This window comes from Sturnira hondurensis, unplaced genomic scaffold (assembly GCF_014824575.4).
Source record: "Sturnira hondurensis isolate 20B ecotype Veracruz unplaced genomic scaffold, ASM1482457v3 Scaffold0000880, whole genome shotgun sequence".
NCBI lineage: Eukaryota > Metazoa > Chordata > Mammalia > Chiroptera > Phyllostomidae > Sturnira > Sturnira hondurensis.
Window position 1 is genome coordinate 23,259,542 of NW_028073511.1, and position 20,708 is coordinate 23,280,249.

The window sequence follows — 20,708 nt, forward strand, 5'->3', positions numbered from 1 at the left end:
TTTCCTGGAAGTCTATTTCCTTTGCCAGACTGGTGAAGTTCTCCTTTATTATTTGTTCAAATACGTTTTCCACTCGTGGCTGTTTCTTTCCCCCTTCTGGTACCCCTATAATCCGGATGTTGGAACGTTTAAAGATGTCCTGGAGGTTCCTAAGCCTCTCCTCATTGTTTTGAATTCTCATTTCTTCATTCCTTTCTGGTGGGATGTTTTGTTCTTCCTTCTGGTCCATTCGATTGATTTGAGTCCCAGTTTCCTTTCCATCACTATTGGTTTCCTGTGCATCTCCCTTCATTTCAATTAGTTTAGCCTTCATATGTTCCTCTAATTTGTGACTATGTTCCTCCAATTTGTGACTATAATCTACCAGTTCTGTGAGCATCCTGATAAATAATGTCTTAAATTGTGATTCTGAGAGGCTGGCAATTTCTCAGTCGCTTAGAGTTATTGGCTCTGGGACTTTGAGTTCTTCTTGCACCATCTTTTGGGCTGTTTGTGCCTGTTCCATAGCAGGATCAGAGCCCTAAAGTGTTCACTAGAACAGGGCAACTAAGTTGCTGGGTTGTGACGCAGTATTTGGGGGCGTGGTCAAAGAGGGACAATGCCTTCCTGTCTGCCGCCAGCTGCCATGCCCGGCGCTGCAGCCACCACCGTCACCAGGCCCACGTGTTTCGTTCCACTGCACGTGAGTGTGCCACCGCCGTCAGCCCTCCACCACTGGGTTCGCCCCCTGTGGCCTGTGTGGTCCGTCTCACTGTGGGCAAATGTGTGACTGCGGTCAGTCCTCCCCACACCCCGACTGGTTCTGGGCTGCCTGCGCGCCCAGGTCGGGGGATCTGTCCTGCCCGACCCAGCTCCGCTGCTGGCTCTGCCTCTCTTACTGTCCCCATTGAACGGTTTGTAGTTGAATGGTTCGTAATTGTCGGACTTCTGTATAATTCCGTTTTCTGGTCTTTGGGTGTGTCCTAGTTCTCCAAACCTTTGTTGTGTTCGAACTTGGTTGTGGGAGAAGGCACAGTGTTTCCACCTATGCCTCCACCTTGGCAGAAGTCTCGGCATACAGTTCTTCTTAGTAAATTCTTGTAATCTCTTCTATTTTTGTGGTATAAATTGTAATCTCTCCTTTTTCATTTCTGATTGTGTTTATTTGTGTTCTCTCTCTTCTTTTCTTGATGAGCCTACTTAAAGGCTTGTCTATTTTGTTTATCTTTTCAAAAAACCAACTCCTGGATTCATTGATCCTTAGAATTGTGCTTTCCTTCCTTCTACTTCCTCTGGGCTGTCTTTGTTGTTGTTCCTCGAGTTCTTGCAGGTGTAGGGTTAGGTTGTTTGTTTGAAATGTTTCTATTTTCTTTAGGTAAGTCTGTATTGCTATGAACTTCCCTCTCAGGACTGTCTTCACTGTGTCACATACATTTTGGGTTCTTGTGGGTTCATTTTCATTTGTTTCCAGAAACGTTTTGAATTCTTCCCTAATTTCATTCTTGACTCATTCATTGTTTAATAGCATACCAATAAGTCTCTGTGATTTGGGGTGTTTTGGTTTTTTTCCTTTGTGGTTGGTTTCCAATTTCAGTCCCTTGTGGTCAGAGAAAACGCTTGGTGTAATTTCAATTTTCTGTAATTTTCTGAGGCTCGTTTGTGTCCTATCATGTGGTCTATCTTTGAAAATGTTCCATGTGCATTCGAAAAGAATGTGTATTTAGCTTCCTTGGGACGAAGGGCTTTATATATATCAGTTAAGTCCATTTCATCTAGGATGTTGTTTAATGCCGCAATACCTTTGTTGATATTTTGTTTGGAAGATCTGTCCATTTTTGACAGTGGGATGTTACAATCCCCTACTATAATTGTGTTGCTGTCAATATCTTTCTTGAGGTCCTCTAAGATTTTCTTTATTTATTTGGGTGCTTCTGTGTTGGGTGCATATATATTTATGATGTTAATATCTTCTTGGTGCATTTTTCCCTTGAGCATTATGAAGTGACCTTCTGGGTCTCTCTTTATGGCCCTTTGTTAAAAGATTTTATTTATTTGTCTTTTAGAGAGGAAGGGAAGGAGAAAAGGAGAGAAATATCAATGTATGGTTGCCTCTCATGAGTCCCCTGCCAGGAACTGGCCTGCAACCCAGGCATGTGGCCTGACTGGGAATCAAACCATGATCGTGTGGTTCGTAGGCCTGAGCTCAATCCACTGAGCTATACCAGCCAGGCCTTTATGGCCCTTTTTTTTGAAGTCTATTTTGTCTGATAGGAGAATTGCTACCCTGGCTTTTTTGTTTCTCTGTTTGCTTGGAAAATCTGTTTCTAGCCTTTCACTTTTAGTCTGTGGTGGTCTTTTGACCTTATGTGGGTCTCTTGTAGGCAGCATATGTGTGGGTCATGCTTTCTTATCCATTCAGCTATTCTATGTCTTTTGATTGGAGCATTTAATCCATTTACTTTTAAGGTTATTATTGATAGGTACTTATTCATTGCCATTTATGTACCTATGTTCCTCTCTGTCTCTCTCTTTTCCTTCCTTTCCTTAAAGCAGTCCTTTTAGTATTTCCTGTAGATTTGGCTTGGTGGAGGCATATTCTTTTAGACTTCATTTGTCTTGGAAACTATTTGGCCTTCTATCTTGATTGATAGCCTTGCTGGGTAAAGTAGCCTTGGTTGTAGGCCTCTGGTTCTCATTCTTTAGAATATTTCTTGCCATCCTCTTCTTGCTTGGAGTGTTTCCATTGAGAAGTCAGTAGCCAACTTTATTGGGGCTCCCTTGTATGTTACTCCCTTTTTCTCCCTTGCTGCCTTTAAGATTCTCTCTTTGTCTTGGAATTCTGCCATTTCAATGATGAAGTGTCTTGAAGTGGGCTTCTTTGGATTCCTCTTGATTTGGACTCTCTGTGATTCCTGGGTTCGTGTGACTTTTCCTCTCATCAAATTAGGGAAATTTTTCATCATTACTTTTTCAAATAGATTTTGTATTCCTTGTTCTTCTTCTTCTCTGTCTGGTATTCCTGTTTTTTGGATATTATTACATTTCATATTGTCTTGCATTTCTCTTAATCCCTCTTCATTCTTTCTAAGCCTCTTTTCCTTTTCTTGCTCTTTCTGGAAGTTTTTTCTACTTTGTCCTCCAACTCGCTGATCCAATCTTCTGCTTCATCTATGTTGCTTTTCATACCTTCTACTGTGTTCTTCAGTTCAGAAACTGTATTCTTCATTTCCTCTTGGAATTTGCTGATGGTTTCTATTTCCCTTTTCATGTTGATATAGTTTGCAGTGAGTTTATTGTAGCTCCCCTGTAGTTTCTGGTAGCTTGTTGTGAGCTCTTTGAATCTCCTGATAACCAGTGCTTTGAATTTAATATCTGATAGTTGACTTGCCTCTATTCCATCTAACATTCTATCTGGGACTTCCACCATTTCTTTCATTTGGGGATTGTTTCTTTGTCTTCCTATTGTTTTTGAGCCTCTTCTTATTAGGCTCAGCTTCTTAAATTGATCTGTTCTGACTTCTTGGGTTTATGGTGTGAACTTCTGTGGTAGAATACCTGTGAAATTCATTGGTGCAGTCTCCTGCAGGTATCTTGGTGTTTTCTGCTTCTACCTACTCCTTTTTTGTGTGTGTGTGTGATCAGTTTTAGGGGGAGGCAAAATGGTTTATGACAGCAGAAGGGTATTTTATGTTATTTACAGTCAGAGCTGGTAGGGAAGAAATAGAAAATCTTTAGGCTATATATAGTGTTAACTGTAATTGTCAACCCAACTTGCCACTTTTAATAAAAGATGGATGAAAGATAAGTTTCTTGTCGGGAAGGGAAGGCTCATGAGTTGTATCTAGAAAGCAGTGAGGTTGCAGTTGGTCAAATTTTGAGGTACGGTGAGAGTAAAGAACTGTAACTAGGTGTAGCATGTGAGCAAATAGTTAATCACTAGAGTAATAGAATTCAGGAACCTGTAAAGTGGGCTAAGATCTAGGAGATGTGTAGTGAAGTATTTACAGTTGTATAGAACAGGTATTATTAATAATAATATTAGAGCAACAATCATATGACAGACTCTATGTGATCTGTCTGAATGCAGGGTATAGAGCTTTGAGTAGTGTGCCAAAGGAAAACAAGTGGCGTGAAGTATAGAAAATTAGGAATACACTGTTGAAAAGAGAACAGGGGAAACCTGTCAAATTATACAATATAACCAGCGAAGACTAAGAAACCTATACAGAAAGAGGAGGAATACAAAGATACTATTAAAATATAAAGCAAGTGAGAATAATGAAAAAAAAACAACAATGCAGCGACTTGTGGCTTCTCTGCTATAGCAGAGTGAAAATTGTCTCTCTCTCTCTCTCTATTGTTGAGATGCTCCCTCTTTGGTTCCCACTCTAGTCCTTTCGCAGTTCCCAGTTGTTTGTGTCTCTTGTGGGTAATAGAAAACAAAGCAACAAACAAAAAAAACAAACACAAAAAATCCAGGAGAAAGGAGAAATAAGCAATAAGTTTGGGAAGAAAGGAAGAAGGACTGAAAAAGGAAAAAAAGAAAGGAGAGGAACAAAGTATTGAAAGATAAAGCAATAATAAAATTAAAAAAATATAAGATTACTTTTTAAAAAGTTGCTAAAACAAACAAACAAACAAACCATTCTCTTGTTGGTTTCAAACTGTCCAAACCAGTTTTTCTGGTTGCAGAAGGACTTCTTTGTGGGCTGGGGTGCAGTCGTGCACCCGTGCATGTGTGCACCAGCCAGGCAACCAGATTGGGTGCGTGCACCTGCACACCCAGCAAGCTGCCTGGTTCCCGCGGGATCTGGCATGGTCCTTCCCAGTCCTGTGGCAGGACTCAAGTGCTTCTGCCCCTCCTCTAGATGGTGGCTGGGCTGGGTGGGAAGCAAGGCAAGCTGCTGTAGCAGGAGAACACTTCAGTCCACTTTCCAGTAAAAACTCCAGAAAGCCTGCCTCTCAGCCCCGCCCAATCTCCAGCCAGATCGATGACAACAGTGTGCCTCTCAATTCTCCCAGGCTGGCTGGCTGGCTGGCTGGCAGGCTGGCGACCACAGAGTCTGCGGTTGAACACGGCCCTCTGTCCTTGTTACCCTTTATGTAAACTTAAGGAGACAGGTCTCTGCCCGGTATTGCCCAGCCTTGTTTAGACGGGGAGGGAGGGAGTCAGTTCTATCCCACGGACACTGTAGCAGGCCCAAGGCTCCCAAAAAGTCTGCTGTAGACCCGCCAGGTGCCGGGCTTCCAAAGCGCCCTCTGTAGCAGGCTCCCCCAGTGCTGGTCCCAGACCGAAGCCTCTGTACCCTGGCCATGGCGGTGGCACCAAGGCAGTTAGAAGATGGCTGAGGGTGCCGGTTGCCGCCACTTTTGTCTTTACTCATGTCCAGGAGTCCCCACTGACCTGTAGCTGTCTGGTCCCTCTGTCACACTCTCTGGTCTCTTATTTTCATAAATGCTGGGGAAGTGTTGGTTGATTACACTGTTCCTCAGTAGATCCACCAGGATTTTCTCCCAGGGGTACTGGAACTGGAATCGATTGGTCCTACTCGTCTCCATCTTTCCCTCCTCCCTGCCTCCTGCCTCCACACAACTGCACAGCTCCCTTTAAAATCAACAGGCACTGCGTGTACTTCAAAGGGCAGTATATTTACACGTTTTCTCCATTGATTTGGAGTAATATCTTCCTTCACAACCGCACACCCCGGCCAGTGCATGTTGCTCCCCTCCGGTGGCAAGGCTCTTCCCCCTTTCCTAGTCTTGAGCTGCAAGTGAATCTCCTTACCAGTGTTTTGAACTCTGCATCTGATAGATTGGTTAGCTCCTTGTCACTTAGATGTACTTTTTCTGGAGCTTTGATCTGTTCTTCATTTGGGCCATATTTTTTGTTTCAGGGCATGTTACATAGCTAGGGACAGAGCGTTAGTATTTGCCAGGGTGGGGGAAGCCATATTCCTGTGTTCTGGGGCTTCATGTGGGGGAGGGGCCTGAGGGGTAACAGTGCCACTTGCTCAGCTCTTAGCCAGCTTTCAGTCCCTTCCTCCACTACCCACAAACAAATTGGATTGTTCTGGTGCTGATTCCTGGGTGGGTGGTTTTGTGTATGTTCTAGGACTCTGCATCTCTCCAAGGCAGTTGTCTGTGAAGCTGGGAGTTTCTCCTGCTGCAACAACCCCATCAAGTTTTTTCAGTCTGAGGTTTTGAAGCTTCATTTCCCTGTGCAGGAAGCCTGGGTTGCTTGGTCTGTCTCACTCCCCATTGTTCCTCCAGGTTTATCTGCATGCAAACATGAGACTGCCCTGTCGGCCAGCTGCCACCTTGCCCATCCTGGTCCTCTAGCCACCACCTTGCCTTGAGACTTCTCTGCCCTGGCTGCTTATCTCCACCTCTACCACCAGTCTGGATGAATGTTTTTTTCTTTAACTCCTTGTTGTTGGACTTCTATGCAGTTTGATTTTCTGGCAGTTCTGTTCGGTTTTTGTTTTTTAATTTGTTGTTGTCCTTCTTTTGGTTGTGTAAGGAGGTACAGTATATCTATCTACACCTCTATCTTGGCTGGAAGTCCAAAAATGTTAAATTTGGACATTATACATCATATAAAGAAAGTGCAAGACTAAAATCACATGATCATGTCAGTAGATGCAACAAAAGCATATGATATTATCTAGCACCCATTTATACAAAAACACTCGGCAATGTGAGAATAAAGGGAGTGTATTCGAGTATGAAAAAGGCCATATACAAAAAACGAACTACCAGTATCATACTCAATGGACAGAAACTGCAAGTGTTTCCCTTAAGATCAGGATCAAGACAAGGGGGTCTGCTTTCACCACTATTATTCAGCAGACTACTGCAAGTACTAGAGACAGTGATCAGGCAAGGGGAAGAAATAAAAAGCATCCAAATTGGAAATAAAAGCTAAAAGTGTCATTATTCACAGATGTCATGATGGTGCACTTAGAAAATCCTGTACTACACAGCAGAAAGAAAGAAGGAGCTCCTATCCTTGTGACAGCATGGATAGAACTGGAGAGCATTATGCTAAGTCAAATAAGTCAGGCAGTAAACTACAAATATCATATGATTTCACCTTTAAGTGGAACCTAATCAACAAAACAGATAAGCAAGAAAAGTATAACCAGAGACATTGCAATTAAGAACAATTTGACAGTAAGCAGAGGGGAGGTGGGTAGGGGTAATGGTGGGGGGGAAGGAGGAAAGGGTTTTCAGGAACAACTATAAAGGACTCATGGACAAATCCAAGGCAGAGTGGAATCAGAGGAGAGAGGTGGGGATGGCTGGGGTCAGGGGGAGTGGTGGGGGAATGCAGACAACTGTACTTGAACAGTTACCTCACTTTTACAAATTAAAAAAGGAGACCCTATAGGCTCCATGAAAAAACTACTTGACCTAATAAGTGAATTCAGCAAGTAGTGTGATACAAAGCCAATATGCAGAAATCGATGGTATTTTGCACATGGCTATGAACTATCAGGAGGAGAGACAACGAAAAAAAACTCACCTTTACTGAGTTTTTTCAACAACAAAATAAAAAGTACCTAGAAATAAAATTAATCAAGGAGGTAAAAAACCTGTACTTGGAAATCTATAGCACATTGAAGAAAGAAATTGAGCAAGATACAAATAAATGGAAGCATATGCTGTATTCACGGATTAGAAACATTAATATCATTACAATATTCATACTACCCAAAACAATGTATGGATTCAATGGAAATCTTTTTTTGTTAGTTCATTGTGGTTTTATTTTTATTTTTTTAATTTTAATTTTTATTTAATTCTTGTTAAAGTACATTTTTCTGTTTTATATTCCCAGCCCTGCCCCCCCCAGTGCTCCCCACCTCCCTCCCATTTCCGCCCCCCACCTTAGTTATTGTCCATGTGTCTTTCATACTTGTTCATGTGAGTCCACCCCCTTTTCCCCTATGATTCTCTCCCCTCTCCCCTCTGGACCCTGTCAGCCTGTTCCATATTTGAGTGTCATTGGTCATATTTTGCTTGCTTGTTTGTTTTGTTGTTTAGATTCCTGCTAACGGTGATATCATATGGTACTTGTCTTTCACCACTTGGCTTATTTTGCTCAGCATAAAGCTTTCCAGTTCCATCCCATGATGTTGCAAAGGGTAGGAGTTCCTTCTTCCTTTCTGCAGCATATAATTCCACTGTGTAAATGTACCATACCTTTTTGATCCAGTCATTTACTGGTGGACATCTAGGTTGCTTCTAACTCTTGGCTATTGTGAATTGTGCTGCTATGAACATCGGGGTGCATAGGTTCTTTTGGATTGGTGTTTCACGGTTCTTAGGATATACTCCTAATAGTGGAATTGCTGGGTTAAAAGGTACGTCCATTTTTGGTTTTCCTAGAAAATTCCATACTGTTTTAAACAGCGGTTGTACCAGTCTGTAATCCCACCAAGAGTGAACTAGGGTCCCCTTTTCCCCACAACCTCTCCAGCACTTGTTGTTTGTTTCTTTGTTTATGATAGCCATTCTGACTGGTGTAAAGTGGTATCTCATTGTGGTTTTAATTTCCATCTCTCTGATAGCTAGCAATATCGAGCATCTTCTCATGTGTCTCTGGATCCTCTGTATGTCCTCCTTGGAGAAGTGTCTGTTCAAGCTCTTTCCCCATTATTTTCATTTTTTTAAATTTAATTATTTTTTCAAGTACACTTTTCTGTCTATTACTCCCATCGCATCCCACCCCCGTGCTCCCACCTCCCTCCCATTTCCACCCTTCTAAGTTGTTGTCCATGTATCCTTTATATATGTTCCTCTAAATCCCACCCCTATTTCCCCTGAAATTCCCTCCCCTCTCCCCTCTGGTCACTGTCAACCTGTTCTCTATTTCAGTGTCTTTGGTTATATCTTACTTGCCTCTTTGTTCTGTTGTTTAGCTTCCTGTTAAAGGTGAGATCGTATAGTATTTGTCCTTCAACACATGGCTTATTTCACTCAGCATAATGCTTTCCAGTTCCATCCATAATGTTACAAAAGGTAGGAGCTCCTTCTTTCTCTCTGCAGCATAAAATTCCATTGTGTATATGTACCATAGTTTTTTGATCCATTCATTTACTGACGGGCACCTAGGTTGCTTCCAAATCTTGGCTATTGTAAATTGTGCTGCTATGAACATTGGGGTGCATATGTTCATTGGGATTGGTGTTTTAGGGTTCTTAGGATACAATCCTAGCAGTGGAATTGCTGGGTCAAAAGGCAGGTCCAATTTTAGTTTTCTGAGAAAATTCTATACTATTTTCCATAATGGTTGTACCAGTCTGCAATCCCACCAACAGTGAACTAGGGTCCCATTTTCCCCACACCCTCTCCAACATTTGTTGTTTATTGCTTTGATTATGATAGCCATTCTGACTGGTGTAAAGTGGTATCTCATTGTGGTTTAATTTACATCTCTCTGATAGCAAGCGATATTGAGCATCTCTTCATGTGTCTCTGGATCCTCTGTATGTCCTCCTTGGAGAAATGTCTGTTCAAGTCCTCTGCCCATTTTTTGATTGGGTTGCTTGTCTTCTTAGAGTTAAGTTGTGTGAGTTCTTTGTATATTTTGGAGATTAAACCTTTGTCTGAGGTATCATTGGCAAATATGTTTTCCCATACAGTTGGTTGTCTTTTTATTTTAATGCTGTTTTCTTTAGCTGCGCAGAAGCTTTTTATTTTGATGAGATCCCATTTGTTTATTCTTTCCTTTATAGTCCTTGCTCTAGGGGACATATCAGTAAAAATGTTGCTGCGTGAAATATCTGAGATTTTCCTGCCAATGTTCTCCTCTAGGACTTTAATGGTGTCATGGCTTATATTTAAGTCTTTTATCCACCTTGAATTTATTTTGGTGTATGATGTAAGTTGGTGCTCGAGTTTCATTTTTTTGCATGTAGCTGTCCAGTTCTCCCAACACCATTTGTTGAAGAGGCTATCTTTACCCCATTTTATGATACTGCCCCCTTTGTCGAATATTAATTGACTGTAGAGATTTGGGTTTATTTCTGGGTTCTCTATTCTGTTCCATTGGTCTATGTGCCTGTTTTTATGCCAGTACCAGGCTGTTTTGATTACAGTGGCCTTGTAATACAGTTTGATATCAGGTATTGTGATCCCTCCTACTTTGTTCTTCTTTCTTAACATTGCAGCTGCTATTCGGGGTCTTTTATGGTTCCATATAAATTTTTGAAGTGTTTGTTCTATGTCTGTGAAATATGCCATTGGTACTTTAATAGGTATTGCATTGAATCTGTAAATTGCTTTGGGTAGTATGGACATTTTGATGATGTTAATTCTTCCAATCCATGAACACGGTATACGTCTCCATTTGTTTGTGTCTTCCTTGATTTCTGTCTTCAGTGTTGTGTAATTTTCTGCATACAGGTCTTTAACCTCCTTGGTTAGATTTATTCCCAGATATTTTATTTTTCTTTTTGCTATATCGAATGGGATTTTTTTCTTGATTTCTGCTTCTGCTGATTCATTGTTAGTATACAGAAATGCCTTTGATTTCTGGATATTGACTTTGTATCCCGCTGTTTTGCCAAATTCATTTATTAGTTCCAGCAGTTTTTTGGTAGAGTCTATAGGATTTTCCATGTACACTATCATGTCATCTGCAAACAGTGACAGTTTTGTTTCCTCCTTTCCGATTTGGATGCCTTTTATTTCCTTTTCTTGTCTGATTGCTGTGGCTAGAACTTCCAATACTATATTAAATAGAAGTGGTGAAAGTGGACAACCTTGTCTTGTTCCTGATCTTAGTGGAAAAGCTTTCAGTTTTTGCCCATTCAGTATGATGTTGGCTGTAGGTCTTTCATATATGGCCTTTATTATATTGAGGAATGCTCCCTCTATTCCCACTTTGCTGAGTACCTTTATCATAAATGGGTGTTGTACCTTATCAAAAGCTTTTTCCGCGTCTATTGATATGACCATGTGGTTTTTGTCCTTGCTTTTGTTTATGTGGTGTATTACATTTACTGATTTGCGGATATTGAACCATCCTTGCATCCCTGGGATGAATCCCACTTGGTCATGGTGTATGATCTTTTTGATGTATTGTTGGATGCGATTTGCCAATATTTTGTTGAGGATTTTAGCATCTATGTTCATCAGTGATATTGGCCTAAAGTTTTCTTTCTTTGTTGTGTCTCTATCTGGTTTTGGAATTAGGATAATGCTCGCTTCATAAAAAGAGTTTGGGAGTTTCCCATCATTTTGGATTTTTTGGAATAGTCTGTGAAGAATAGGGGTTAGCTCTTCCTTAAACGCTTTGTAGAATTCTCCTGTGAAACCATCTGGTCCGGGGCTTTTGTGTGATGGGAGTTTTTTGATTACTGCTTCAATTTCATTTGCTGTTATTGGTCTGTTCAGGCTTTCTACTTCTTCTTCATTGAGTTTTGGAAGATTATATTTTTCTAGAAATTTGTCCATTTCACCTAGGTTTTCAAATTTCTTGGCATACAGTTCTTCATAGTAATTCCTTACAATCCCTTCTATTTCTGTGGTATCAGTTGTAATCTCTCCTCTTTCATTTCTGATTGTGTTTATTTGTGTCCTCTCTCTTCTTTTCTTAATGAGCCTACTTAAAGGCTTGTCTATTTTGTTTATCTTTTCAAAAAACCAACTCTTGGATTCATTGATCCTTATAATTGTGCTTTTGGTCTCTATGTCATTTAATTCTGCTCTGATCTTGGTTATTTCCTTCCTTGTACTTGCTCTGGGCTGTCTTTGTTGTTGTTCTTCGAGTTCTTGCAGGCGTCGGGTTAGGTTGTTTGTTTGAAATGTTTCTATTTTCTTTAGGTAAGCCTGTATTGCTATGAACTTCCCTCTCAGGACTGCCTTGGCCGTGTCCCATAAGTTTTGGGTTGTTGTGAGTTCATTTTCATTTGTTTCCAGAAACTTTTTGATTTCTTCCCTAATTTCAATCTTGACCCATTCGTTGTTTAATAGCATACCATTCAGTCTCCATGATTTTGGGTGTTTTGGGTTTTTTCCTTTGGGGTTGGTTTCTAATTTCAGTCCCTTGTGGTCAGAGAAAATGCTTGGTATGATTTCAATTTTCTTGAATTTGTTGAGGCTCATTTTGTGTCCTATCATGTGGTCTATCTTTGAAAATGTTCCATGTGCATTTGAAAAGAATGTGTATTTAGCTTCTTTGGGATGAAGCGCTCTATATATATCAGTCAAGTCCATTTCTTCTAGAGTGTCGTTTAATGCTGCTATATCTTTGTTGATATTTTGTTTGGAAGATCTGTCCATTTTTGACAGTGGGGTGTTAAAATCCCCTACTATAATTGTGTTGCTGTCAATATCTTTCTTGAAGTCTTCTAGGATTTTTCTTATATATTTGGGTGCTCCTATGTTGGGTGCATATATATTTATGATGTTAATGTCTTCTTGGTGGATTCTTCCCTTGAGTATTATGAAGTGACCTTCTGGGTCTCTCTTTATGGCCCTTTTTTTGAAGTCTATTTTGTCTGATATGAGAATTGCTACCCCGGCTTTTTTTTCTTGTCCATTTGCTTGGAAAATTTGTTTCCATCCTTTCACTTTTAGTCTGTGGTGGTCTTTTGACCTGAGGTGGGTCTCTTGTAGGCAGCATATGTGTGGGTCATGCTTTCTTATCCATTCAGCTATTCTATGTCTTTTAATTGGTGCATTTAATCCATTTACGTTTAAGGTTATTATTGAAAGGTACTTATTCATTGCCATTTGTGTACCTGTGTTCCTCTCTATCTCTCTCTTTTCCTTCCTTTCCTAAAGCAGCCCTTTTAGTAATTCTTGTAGAGCTGGTTTGGTGGAGGCGTATTCTTTTAGACTTCTTTTGTCTTGGAAGCTCTTTATTTGGCCTTCTATCTTGATTGAGAGCCTTGCTGGGTACAGTAGCCTTGGTTGTAGGCCTCTGTTTCTCATTACTTGGAATATTTCTTGCCATTCTCTTCTTGCTTGGAATGTTTCCATTGAGAAGTCAGTAGCCAACCTTATTGGGACCCCCTTGTATGTTACTTCCTTTTTCTCCCTTGCTGCCTTTAGGATTTTCTCTTTGTCTTGGAGGTTTGCCATTTTAATGATGATGTGTCTTGCAGTAGGCCTCTTTGGGTTCCACCTGATTGGGACTCTCTGCGATTCCTGAATCCGTGTGACTTTCTCTCTCCTCAACTTAGGAAAATTTTCCGTTATTACTCTTTCAAGTAGGTTTTCTATCCCTTGTTCTTCTTCCTCTCCTTCTGGTATTCCTATTATTCGGATATTATTACGTTTCATGTTGTCTTGTATTTCTCTTAAATTCTCCTCATTTTTTCTGATTCTCTTTTCCATTATTTGGTCTGTCTGGGAGATTCTTTCTATCCTGTCTTCTATCTCACTTATGCGATCTTCCGCCATATTGATTCTATTCTTCATACCTTCTACTGTGTTCTTCAGTTCAGAAATTGTATTCTTCATTTCCTCTTGGCCTTTACTAATGGTTTCTATTAGTAACCTTTTTCATGTTGGTGTAGTTTGCAGAGAGTTCATTGTAGCTCCCCTGTAGTTTCTGGTAGCTCGTTGTAAGCTCTTTGAATTTCCTGATAATCAGTGATTTGAATTCAATATCTGATAGTTGGCTTGCCTCTATTTCATCTAACGTTCTTTCTGAGACTTCCTCCTTTTCTTTCATTTGGGTATTGTTTCTTTGTCTTCCCATTGTTTGTGTTGCTCTTCTTGTTGGCTTCAGCTTCTTAAAGTGATCTGTTCTCGGTTCCTGGGTTTATGGTGTGAACTTCTGTGATAAGATGCCTGTGAGATTCAGTGGTGCAGTCTTCTGCAGGTATCTTGGTGTTCTCCACTTCCACCTACTCCTCTTGTTGGTTTCTAGCTGGTCAAACCTTTTCTTCTGGTCTCACTAGCTGCAGCAGCCTGAGGGGCTATTAGTGCGGCCTTTCTCTCATCTCGGTGAACTTAGCTGGTCTTGCCAGTGCCCTCCCAAGATCCAGAGTGGCGCTGCTCTCCCGTGCCCTGCTGAGAGCAGGTTTTTCCCCAGGCTTCCCAGCACGCACTCCCAGCCAGGGTTTCCTGGTCTTGCAGGCTTGGGCTTGGACCTTTCCCAGTGCTGTGGCTGCACACACTGGGCAACTCACAATTCTTCCAAGCCGGCAGCCACAGCCTGACTCCTGGGGCTTCTCAGTCTGAGCCCAGCTGGGTAGGGATGGAGCTGGTGACTGGTGCTCTTCCAGGGGCCCTGGCAGCAGCCCGCAGCTCCCCGAGGCTGTGTGAGCACTGGCTAGAGTCCCCAGCTGGAGTCCCCCGCTATCGAGAATGCGCACCACTGGGAATGCGCACCACCAGGAATGCACGGGACTCCCAGACCTCCAAGTTGGTAACCACAGCGCACCACTGGGAATGCGCACCACCAGGAATGCACGGGACTCCCAGACCTCCAAGTTGGTAACCACACCCGACTCCTGGTGCTTCTCAGTCTGCGCCTGGCTGGGTAGGGAGGGAGCTAGTGACTGGTGCTCTTCCAGGGGCCCTGTCGGTAGCGCGCAGCTCCCCGAGACTGTGGGAGCTCCGGCTCAGGCTACTGGTAATACCGGTGCCCCTCAGGTCCCCAAACTGGCAACCACAGCCTGACTCCACGGGTTATCAGAGCTCTCCAGTTTGCTTCCCAATGCCCACTCCTCTCTCTGCCACTACAGGCAGACCAATGTCTCCTGGTGTTTTCCAATCTGCACCCTGCTGGTTAGAGAGGATGCCGGTGACTAGTTCTCTCATAGGGTTGTCATTGTTGCCCTCCCTCGGCTCTCAGAGATCAAGGCGGCCCTGCCAGGGCCCTGGCGCTGCCCGGCGAAGGGCCTGCAGGCTCTGCGCTGTTCCCTCATACCTTGTTGATCTGAGGTCCGTCTCCTCTCCTCAACCTCTGGTCATTCAGTGTCCGCTATACTTTCTGGGGTCCTGCCGTCCCATATGCTGGGTCCTTGTTGGGTGTTCACTGTGCTCCTCTGCAGAGCAGCCTGGTTTTTCTCCGGTGTGTGAAGCGAAATCCTTTGTCCTACTCTGTCACCATCTTCCTCATCTTCTTCTTCAGTGGAAATCTTATTAAAATACCAATAGTATATTTCACAGACTATAACAAATATTCCAAAAATATATATGGATGGAAAAAAAAGTCCCTATAAAGCCTCAGCTATAGTAAAAAGAAGAACAAAGTTGGAGGGAGAACAGTAACTGATACAAAACTATACCACAAGGTTACTGTAAGCAAAACAGTCTGGTACTGGCATAAGAACAGTCACAAAAATCAACGTAACTGTATAGAGAACCCAGAAATAAAACCATGTCTTTATGGTCAATTAATATTTGACAAAGGGGGCACAAACCTAAAATGGCATAAAGACAATCTCTTAAATAAGTGGTGTCATGAAAACTGGAATGGTACTTTCAAAAAATGAAACTTTTAGACCACCATATTACATGATACACCAGAGTAAACTAAAAAGCAGCAAAAGCCTTAAATGTAAGTCAAGATACCATAAAAGTCATAGTGGAAAACATAGGCAATAAAATTGCAGATATCTCATGTAATGATATTTTAGTGAATATATCACCTAAGGCAAGGGAGATAGAGAAAAAAGTAGCAAATGGGACTACATCAAATTAAAAAGCTACTGTGTGGCTAAAGAAATCATCATCAAGATGAAAAAGTAACCAACTATATGAGAGAACATATTTGCCAATGATACATTGGACATGGTTTTAATCTCCAAAATATATGAAAAAACTCATATGACTGTACACCAGGAAAACAAACAATCCAATTAAAAAATGGGCAAAGGTTCTGAATAGACACTTTTCCAAGGAGGACATACAGATGACCTAGAGACATATGAAAAAATGCTGAACATCACTAGCTATCAGAGAGAAGGAAATGAAAACCACTATGACATACGACTTCACACCTTCCAAAATGCCTATCATCAATAAAGCAACAAACAGCATGTGCTGGCAAAAATGTGGAGGAAAGGAAACCCCAGTGCACTGTGGTAAGAATGCAGACTGGTATGACCACTGTGGAAACAGTGTGGAAGTTTCTCAAAAAATTAAAAATGGAACTGCCTTTTCACACAGTGATTCCCCTGCTGGGATTATATGCTATGGCACCAATATCCTGAGGCACCAATTTATGTACCCCTGAAGAATCTATGTACCCCTGTGTTCATAGCAGCATAATTTACAAGAGGCAAGTGCTGGAAACAGCCTAAGTGCCCATCAGTAGTTGAATGGATTAAAACCTGTGGTACATTTACACAATGAAATACTACACAGTAGAAAAAAAATAAGGAATTCCTACCTTTTGTCACAACAAGGATGGAACTAGAGACTGTCATGCTAAGTGAAATAAGCCAATCAGTGAAAGACAAATAGCATATGATCTCACTTATAAGAGGAATGCCATGGACAAAATAAACTAATGAGAAAAATAGCCTGAGGTATAGGATCATGGAATAACCAGACAGCAGTAAGTGGGACAGGGGAGGTGGGGATTCTTTGAAAGAAGGAGCGGAGATTAGTCAGAGAATACATGCAAAGGACCAATGGACAACAATGTGGGGATTGACTATGGAAGTGCAGGGAGGGCTAGGTGGTGGAGCCTGAAGGAGAAAAATTGGGATAACTGTAAAAGCATAACCATAAAACAATAAAAAATAAATACCACTACAATATAAGACCAATTTTAAATTCAGGGCCTTGCCCAGAATAAAAGTTATCAGCAGAGTTAGCTCTTTACAATCAAAGTATAGGACTGGACAAACTCTAAATACTGATCATCTGCTCATCCTACTGTCCTGCTAATGACTTTTCTCCCCTCTGATGCTCCAGGTACCTTAAAATGGAGTAAAAACATACCTCACTTTTAGCTCAAAATGTCACATACACCTCATTGTCTTTTTATCACTGTCTGTCTTATGTATGAATCTGTTACTGAACTGCCTTTGCACAAGTGGCTTCACCTGCCCAGGTGCAATTGGGGAAATGTGTGTGTCAGGCAACCTCTGGGACCTTGACTGTCCTGGGAAAAATATCAAGGACAAATTGGGATGACAATAAAGCAGGTTTTATTCATGTGGAGAAAAAGAAAGAGATCCAGGCAAGGAGGCCCCTGGGAAAGAAAAGTATGAACCAGAGTGGATGAGGGCTAACAGGAGAGTGAGTTTATGCACACAGTCTGTTAGTTCTTGTGGCTTTATATGTGTCCAAGGTGGGAGAGGGTTTCTCCAAGCTTTGGAGTGCCAAATTATGACTCTGCCTTCTGTTTGGGAGAGGGCCTTGTTCCTAAAATGGTCTTCTGGAAGTTTCATGACCTTTGTCCTCATGTGCTCCCCTTCTACACGTGGTGTCAGTTTTCATTATAATGATGGTATAATGAGGTTTGGGGTGGATGTAGTCAATCATTCCTCCACTTGGAAATGATCTGGTTCTAGTCAGTTCTTGTCATTGACTTCCACACCTGCCAGAGTGGTTTCCCTGCCATAAATGATTTCTCTTTGATTATGACAGAATGGGGGTATAAGTGGGCTCTGGTGAAAGGATGTCTGCTTCTAGTTCTTCATTTCACCTGTTGGGTTTTCTGTAACTCCTTTGTATCCTGCCTCACGTTTAAATAGAAACCACTGGGAGACACACAAGGTCTATGCTGAAAACATCCAGCCTTGTTAATATAATGAGAAAGGTTTGTGCAACATCGATGTAACCTGGCAGCCAACGAAGTGGACTGGAATGCACATGTGTGAACAATAACGGCTTCCTTGTACTAGTCAGTGGGTCAGTAGACACTATTGAGTGAGCATTTGTACTGTGTGGCTGTCGATTTCAAAATGACTGAGATAGTAGAGCAGTGAATCTGCATCAAAATTTGCCCTAAGGTTGAACATTACTCCATAGAAACAAACTATTTGGATGATTCAGAAGCCTGCAGCTGTGGGCATCTGGTGATTGGCAGCTTCATCATGACCACCCACCCCCTCATGCATCATGTCTCATGCAGAATTTTGTGGCAAAATATCAAACTACCCAGGTGACTCAGCCAACCTACAACCCAGATTTGGTGCCCTGTGACTCCTGGCTTTTCCCAAAACTCAAATCACCTTTGAAAGAAAGAGGTTTCAGACCACTGACAAGACTCAGGGAAATACAACAAGGCAGCTGATGATACTTTGGAGAACTGTGAGAGGTTCCAAGGTGCCTACCTTGAAGGGAACTAAAGTGTCATTGTCTTAAGTACAATGTTTCTTGTATTTTGTATCTTCTTCAATAAATATCTCTATTTTTCATGTTATATGGCTTAATACCTTCTAGACAGATTTCATATTTTTATAATTTAAATAGTCAGGTTTTTTCCAGATACTATGGTAGGTTTTCTGGACATAAAGCCTAATAAGACAAGCTGAGAGATTGGTCATAAAACCCAATAACATGTTTCTAGTGTACATGCTTGACATTACACTTTAGAAAAAGTTTAACTTATTTATTTTTAGACACAGGGGAAGAGGAGAAAGAGAGGGAGAGAAACATTGATGTGTGGTTGCCTCTTGCATGTCCCTTACTGGGGACGTGGCCCACAACTCAGGCATGTGCCATGACTGAGAATTGAACCGGCAATCCTTTGGTTCACAGGCCGGCGCTCAATCGATTAAGCCATATCAGACAGAGTGACATTACACTTTTGATGTATGAATCATCAGTTTGGAAGGCATCTATGTCAAATAATCCTACTGCCCACTGAGTGATAAGTCTGCTAGGCAAGCACCCAAACCTCCCCATCCAACTCAGTCTGCCTGTCTGTCTGTCTGTCTCTCCCTCCTCCTCCTTGCCCCCCATTGAGAGATCTTCTGTGGCCCTGAAGATGCTCCGACTGTCTAGGATCCTTGAGAAATAAACTTTTCGCTTTCACAATTCCCTGATGGTTGTTGCAATTATAATAAGGACCACAAGGGGTCGTCCAGCCACGACATTGACTGTGGTCTGAGGAATAAGTAGCAGGGCCCATCACCAGTGCCCAGGCCTTCCTATCCTATAGCATCTCTGTCAACAGGCTGAACTTACAGGAAACAATGATCAAATCTCTATCCTCAGGAAGAGATGCTAATGTACTGATGTACAAAGAATGAGGGACACAAAAGTTAAAACTGAGGTTCCAGATCTTCCTGGAATGAAAGTACATAAATGGTTTGAGTAACAAAGTGAAATTATTTCACATGGTAATACAACTTATGACCATTGTATCTATAAAACAAGAACAACTTACTTACAACAATGTATGTCATTTCAGAAGATATGACTCTTAAAGAGATCCATGTTGCTGTGAAATAAACTGTAATTTGCAAAGAGTTCTGATCCAGGTGGAAGAAATATCTATGTTGAGCCTAGAATATGGAGAAAAGGAGAAAATGTCTGGGATAAAGCTTAATACAATGGTAATTTAAATTGTGTAGAAAAGTTGAACTCAAAGAAATGGAAATGACAACAGAGAAATAAAAGAGCAAGTTTTCAAACCAAAATCTGATTTAAGAAAACCGTTCTGGTTTTCCTCTTAGAGACAAGAAAGCAAGGTCATACTTTCTGATTCAGGATGATGGTCCCTATTTTACCTGCCATCCCAAAGAATCTTTTGAGAGCCCCCTTTATGTCTCTGTTTCTGAAACTGTAGATGAAGGGGTTCAGCATGGGTGTGACCACAGCGTACATCACAGAGGCTGTTGCATTGGACTGTGAGCTGTGGGTACCAGCAGAGCTGAGATACACTCCTAAGATTGTACCATAAAATAAGGAGACAACTGAGAGGTGAGATGCACAGGTGGAAAATGCTTTATACTTTCCCTGAGCTGATGGGATTGCCCATATGGAACACACTATCTTAGAGTAAGAATAAAGGATCCCAGCCAGAGGACCACAACCTATTAGCACAGTTACAAAATACATCACCCTGGTATTAAGAAAAGTATCAGAACAGGCAAGTTGGGTTACCTGGTTGAGTTCATAGAAAAAGTGGGGGTTTTCCACATCTGTGCAAAAGGAGAACTGCAACATCATCTTGCATTGTAGCAAAGAATCCAGGGCACTCATGGTAAAGAACACCAGAACCAGCAGTCCACAGAGCCGGGGATTCATTATGACCATGTAATGCAGAGGGTGACAGATGGCCACAAACCTATCATAAGCTATTACCATAATGAAGTCATCCAACATGCCAAACAGTATGAAAAAATATGTTTGGAAGATGCATCCTGCATAGATGATGGCTTTGCTCTGTTTCTGGATGTTCACCAGCATCTTTGGGATGGTGGTGGAGGTGATACCAATATCTACTAAGGACAGATTGGAGAGGAAGAAGTACATGGGTGTGTGTAGGCGGGAGTCTGAGCTGATGGCCAGGATGATGAGCAGGTTTCCCAACACAGTGATCAAGTACATGGAGAGGAACAGCCCAAATAGGATGGGCTGTAGTTCTGGTGCCTCTGATAGTCCCAGGAGAAGAAATTCTGACACTCTCGTACGGTTCCCTGCTGCCATGAGGTGGAGGTGACTTTCAAGAAGGAGAAAGAGAACAGGAGTAATTTTCATATAACCCAGTGTTACTCAAATAGCTTTGATGCTAGTATTTACATTTTGGAGTTAAGAAATACATTTCATCTTTTGGGACATGTCTGTTGTACTTTAGG

General features: G+C 41.7%; 1 protein-coding gene across 1 annotated transcript; it reads right to left on the reverse strand.

The window, feature by feature from the left end:
• Positions 1–19,599: 19,599 nt before the first annotated feature.
• On the reverse strand, positions 19,600–20,460 carry LOC118994297 (olfactory receptor 7A10-like). The gene is made up of 2 exons (XM_037056933.1): positions 20,109–20,460; positions 19,600–19,823 (listed from the first exon to the last, which is right to left on the reverse strand). Exons 1-2 carry the CDS (start codon positions 20,458–20,460, stop codon positions 19,600–19,602), a joined length of 576 nt encoding a protein of 191 aa, XP_036912828.1.
• Positions 20,461–20,708: the final 248 nt, after the last annotated feature.

Bases quoted from the DNA above. Each gene is read 5' to 3' on its own strand.
- LOC118994297 (XM_037056933.1), bottom strand. From the start codon at position 20,460: ATGTACTTGATCACTGTGTTGGGAAACCTGCTCATCATCCTGGCCATC. The intron at 19,824-20,108 runs GTGCCCTGGATT...CTCACCTCTCAG, and splicing joins TCTGGTGTTCTTTACCATGA to TTGTCTCCTTATTTTATGGT.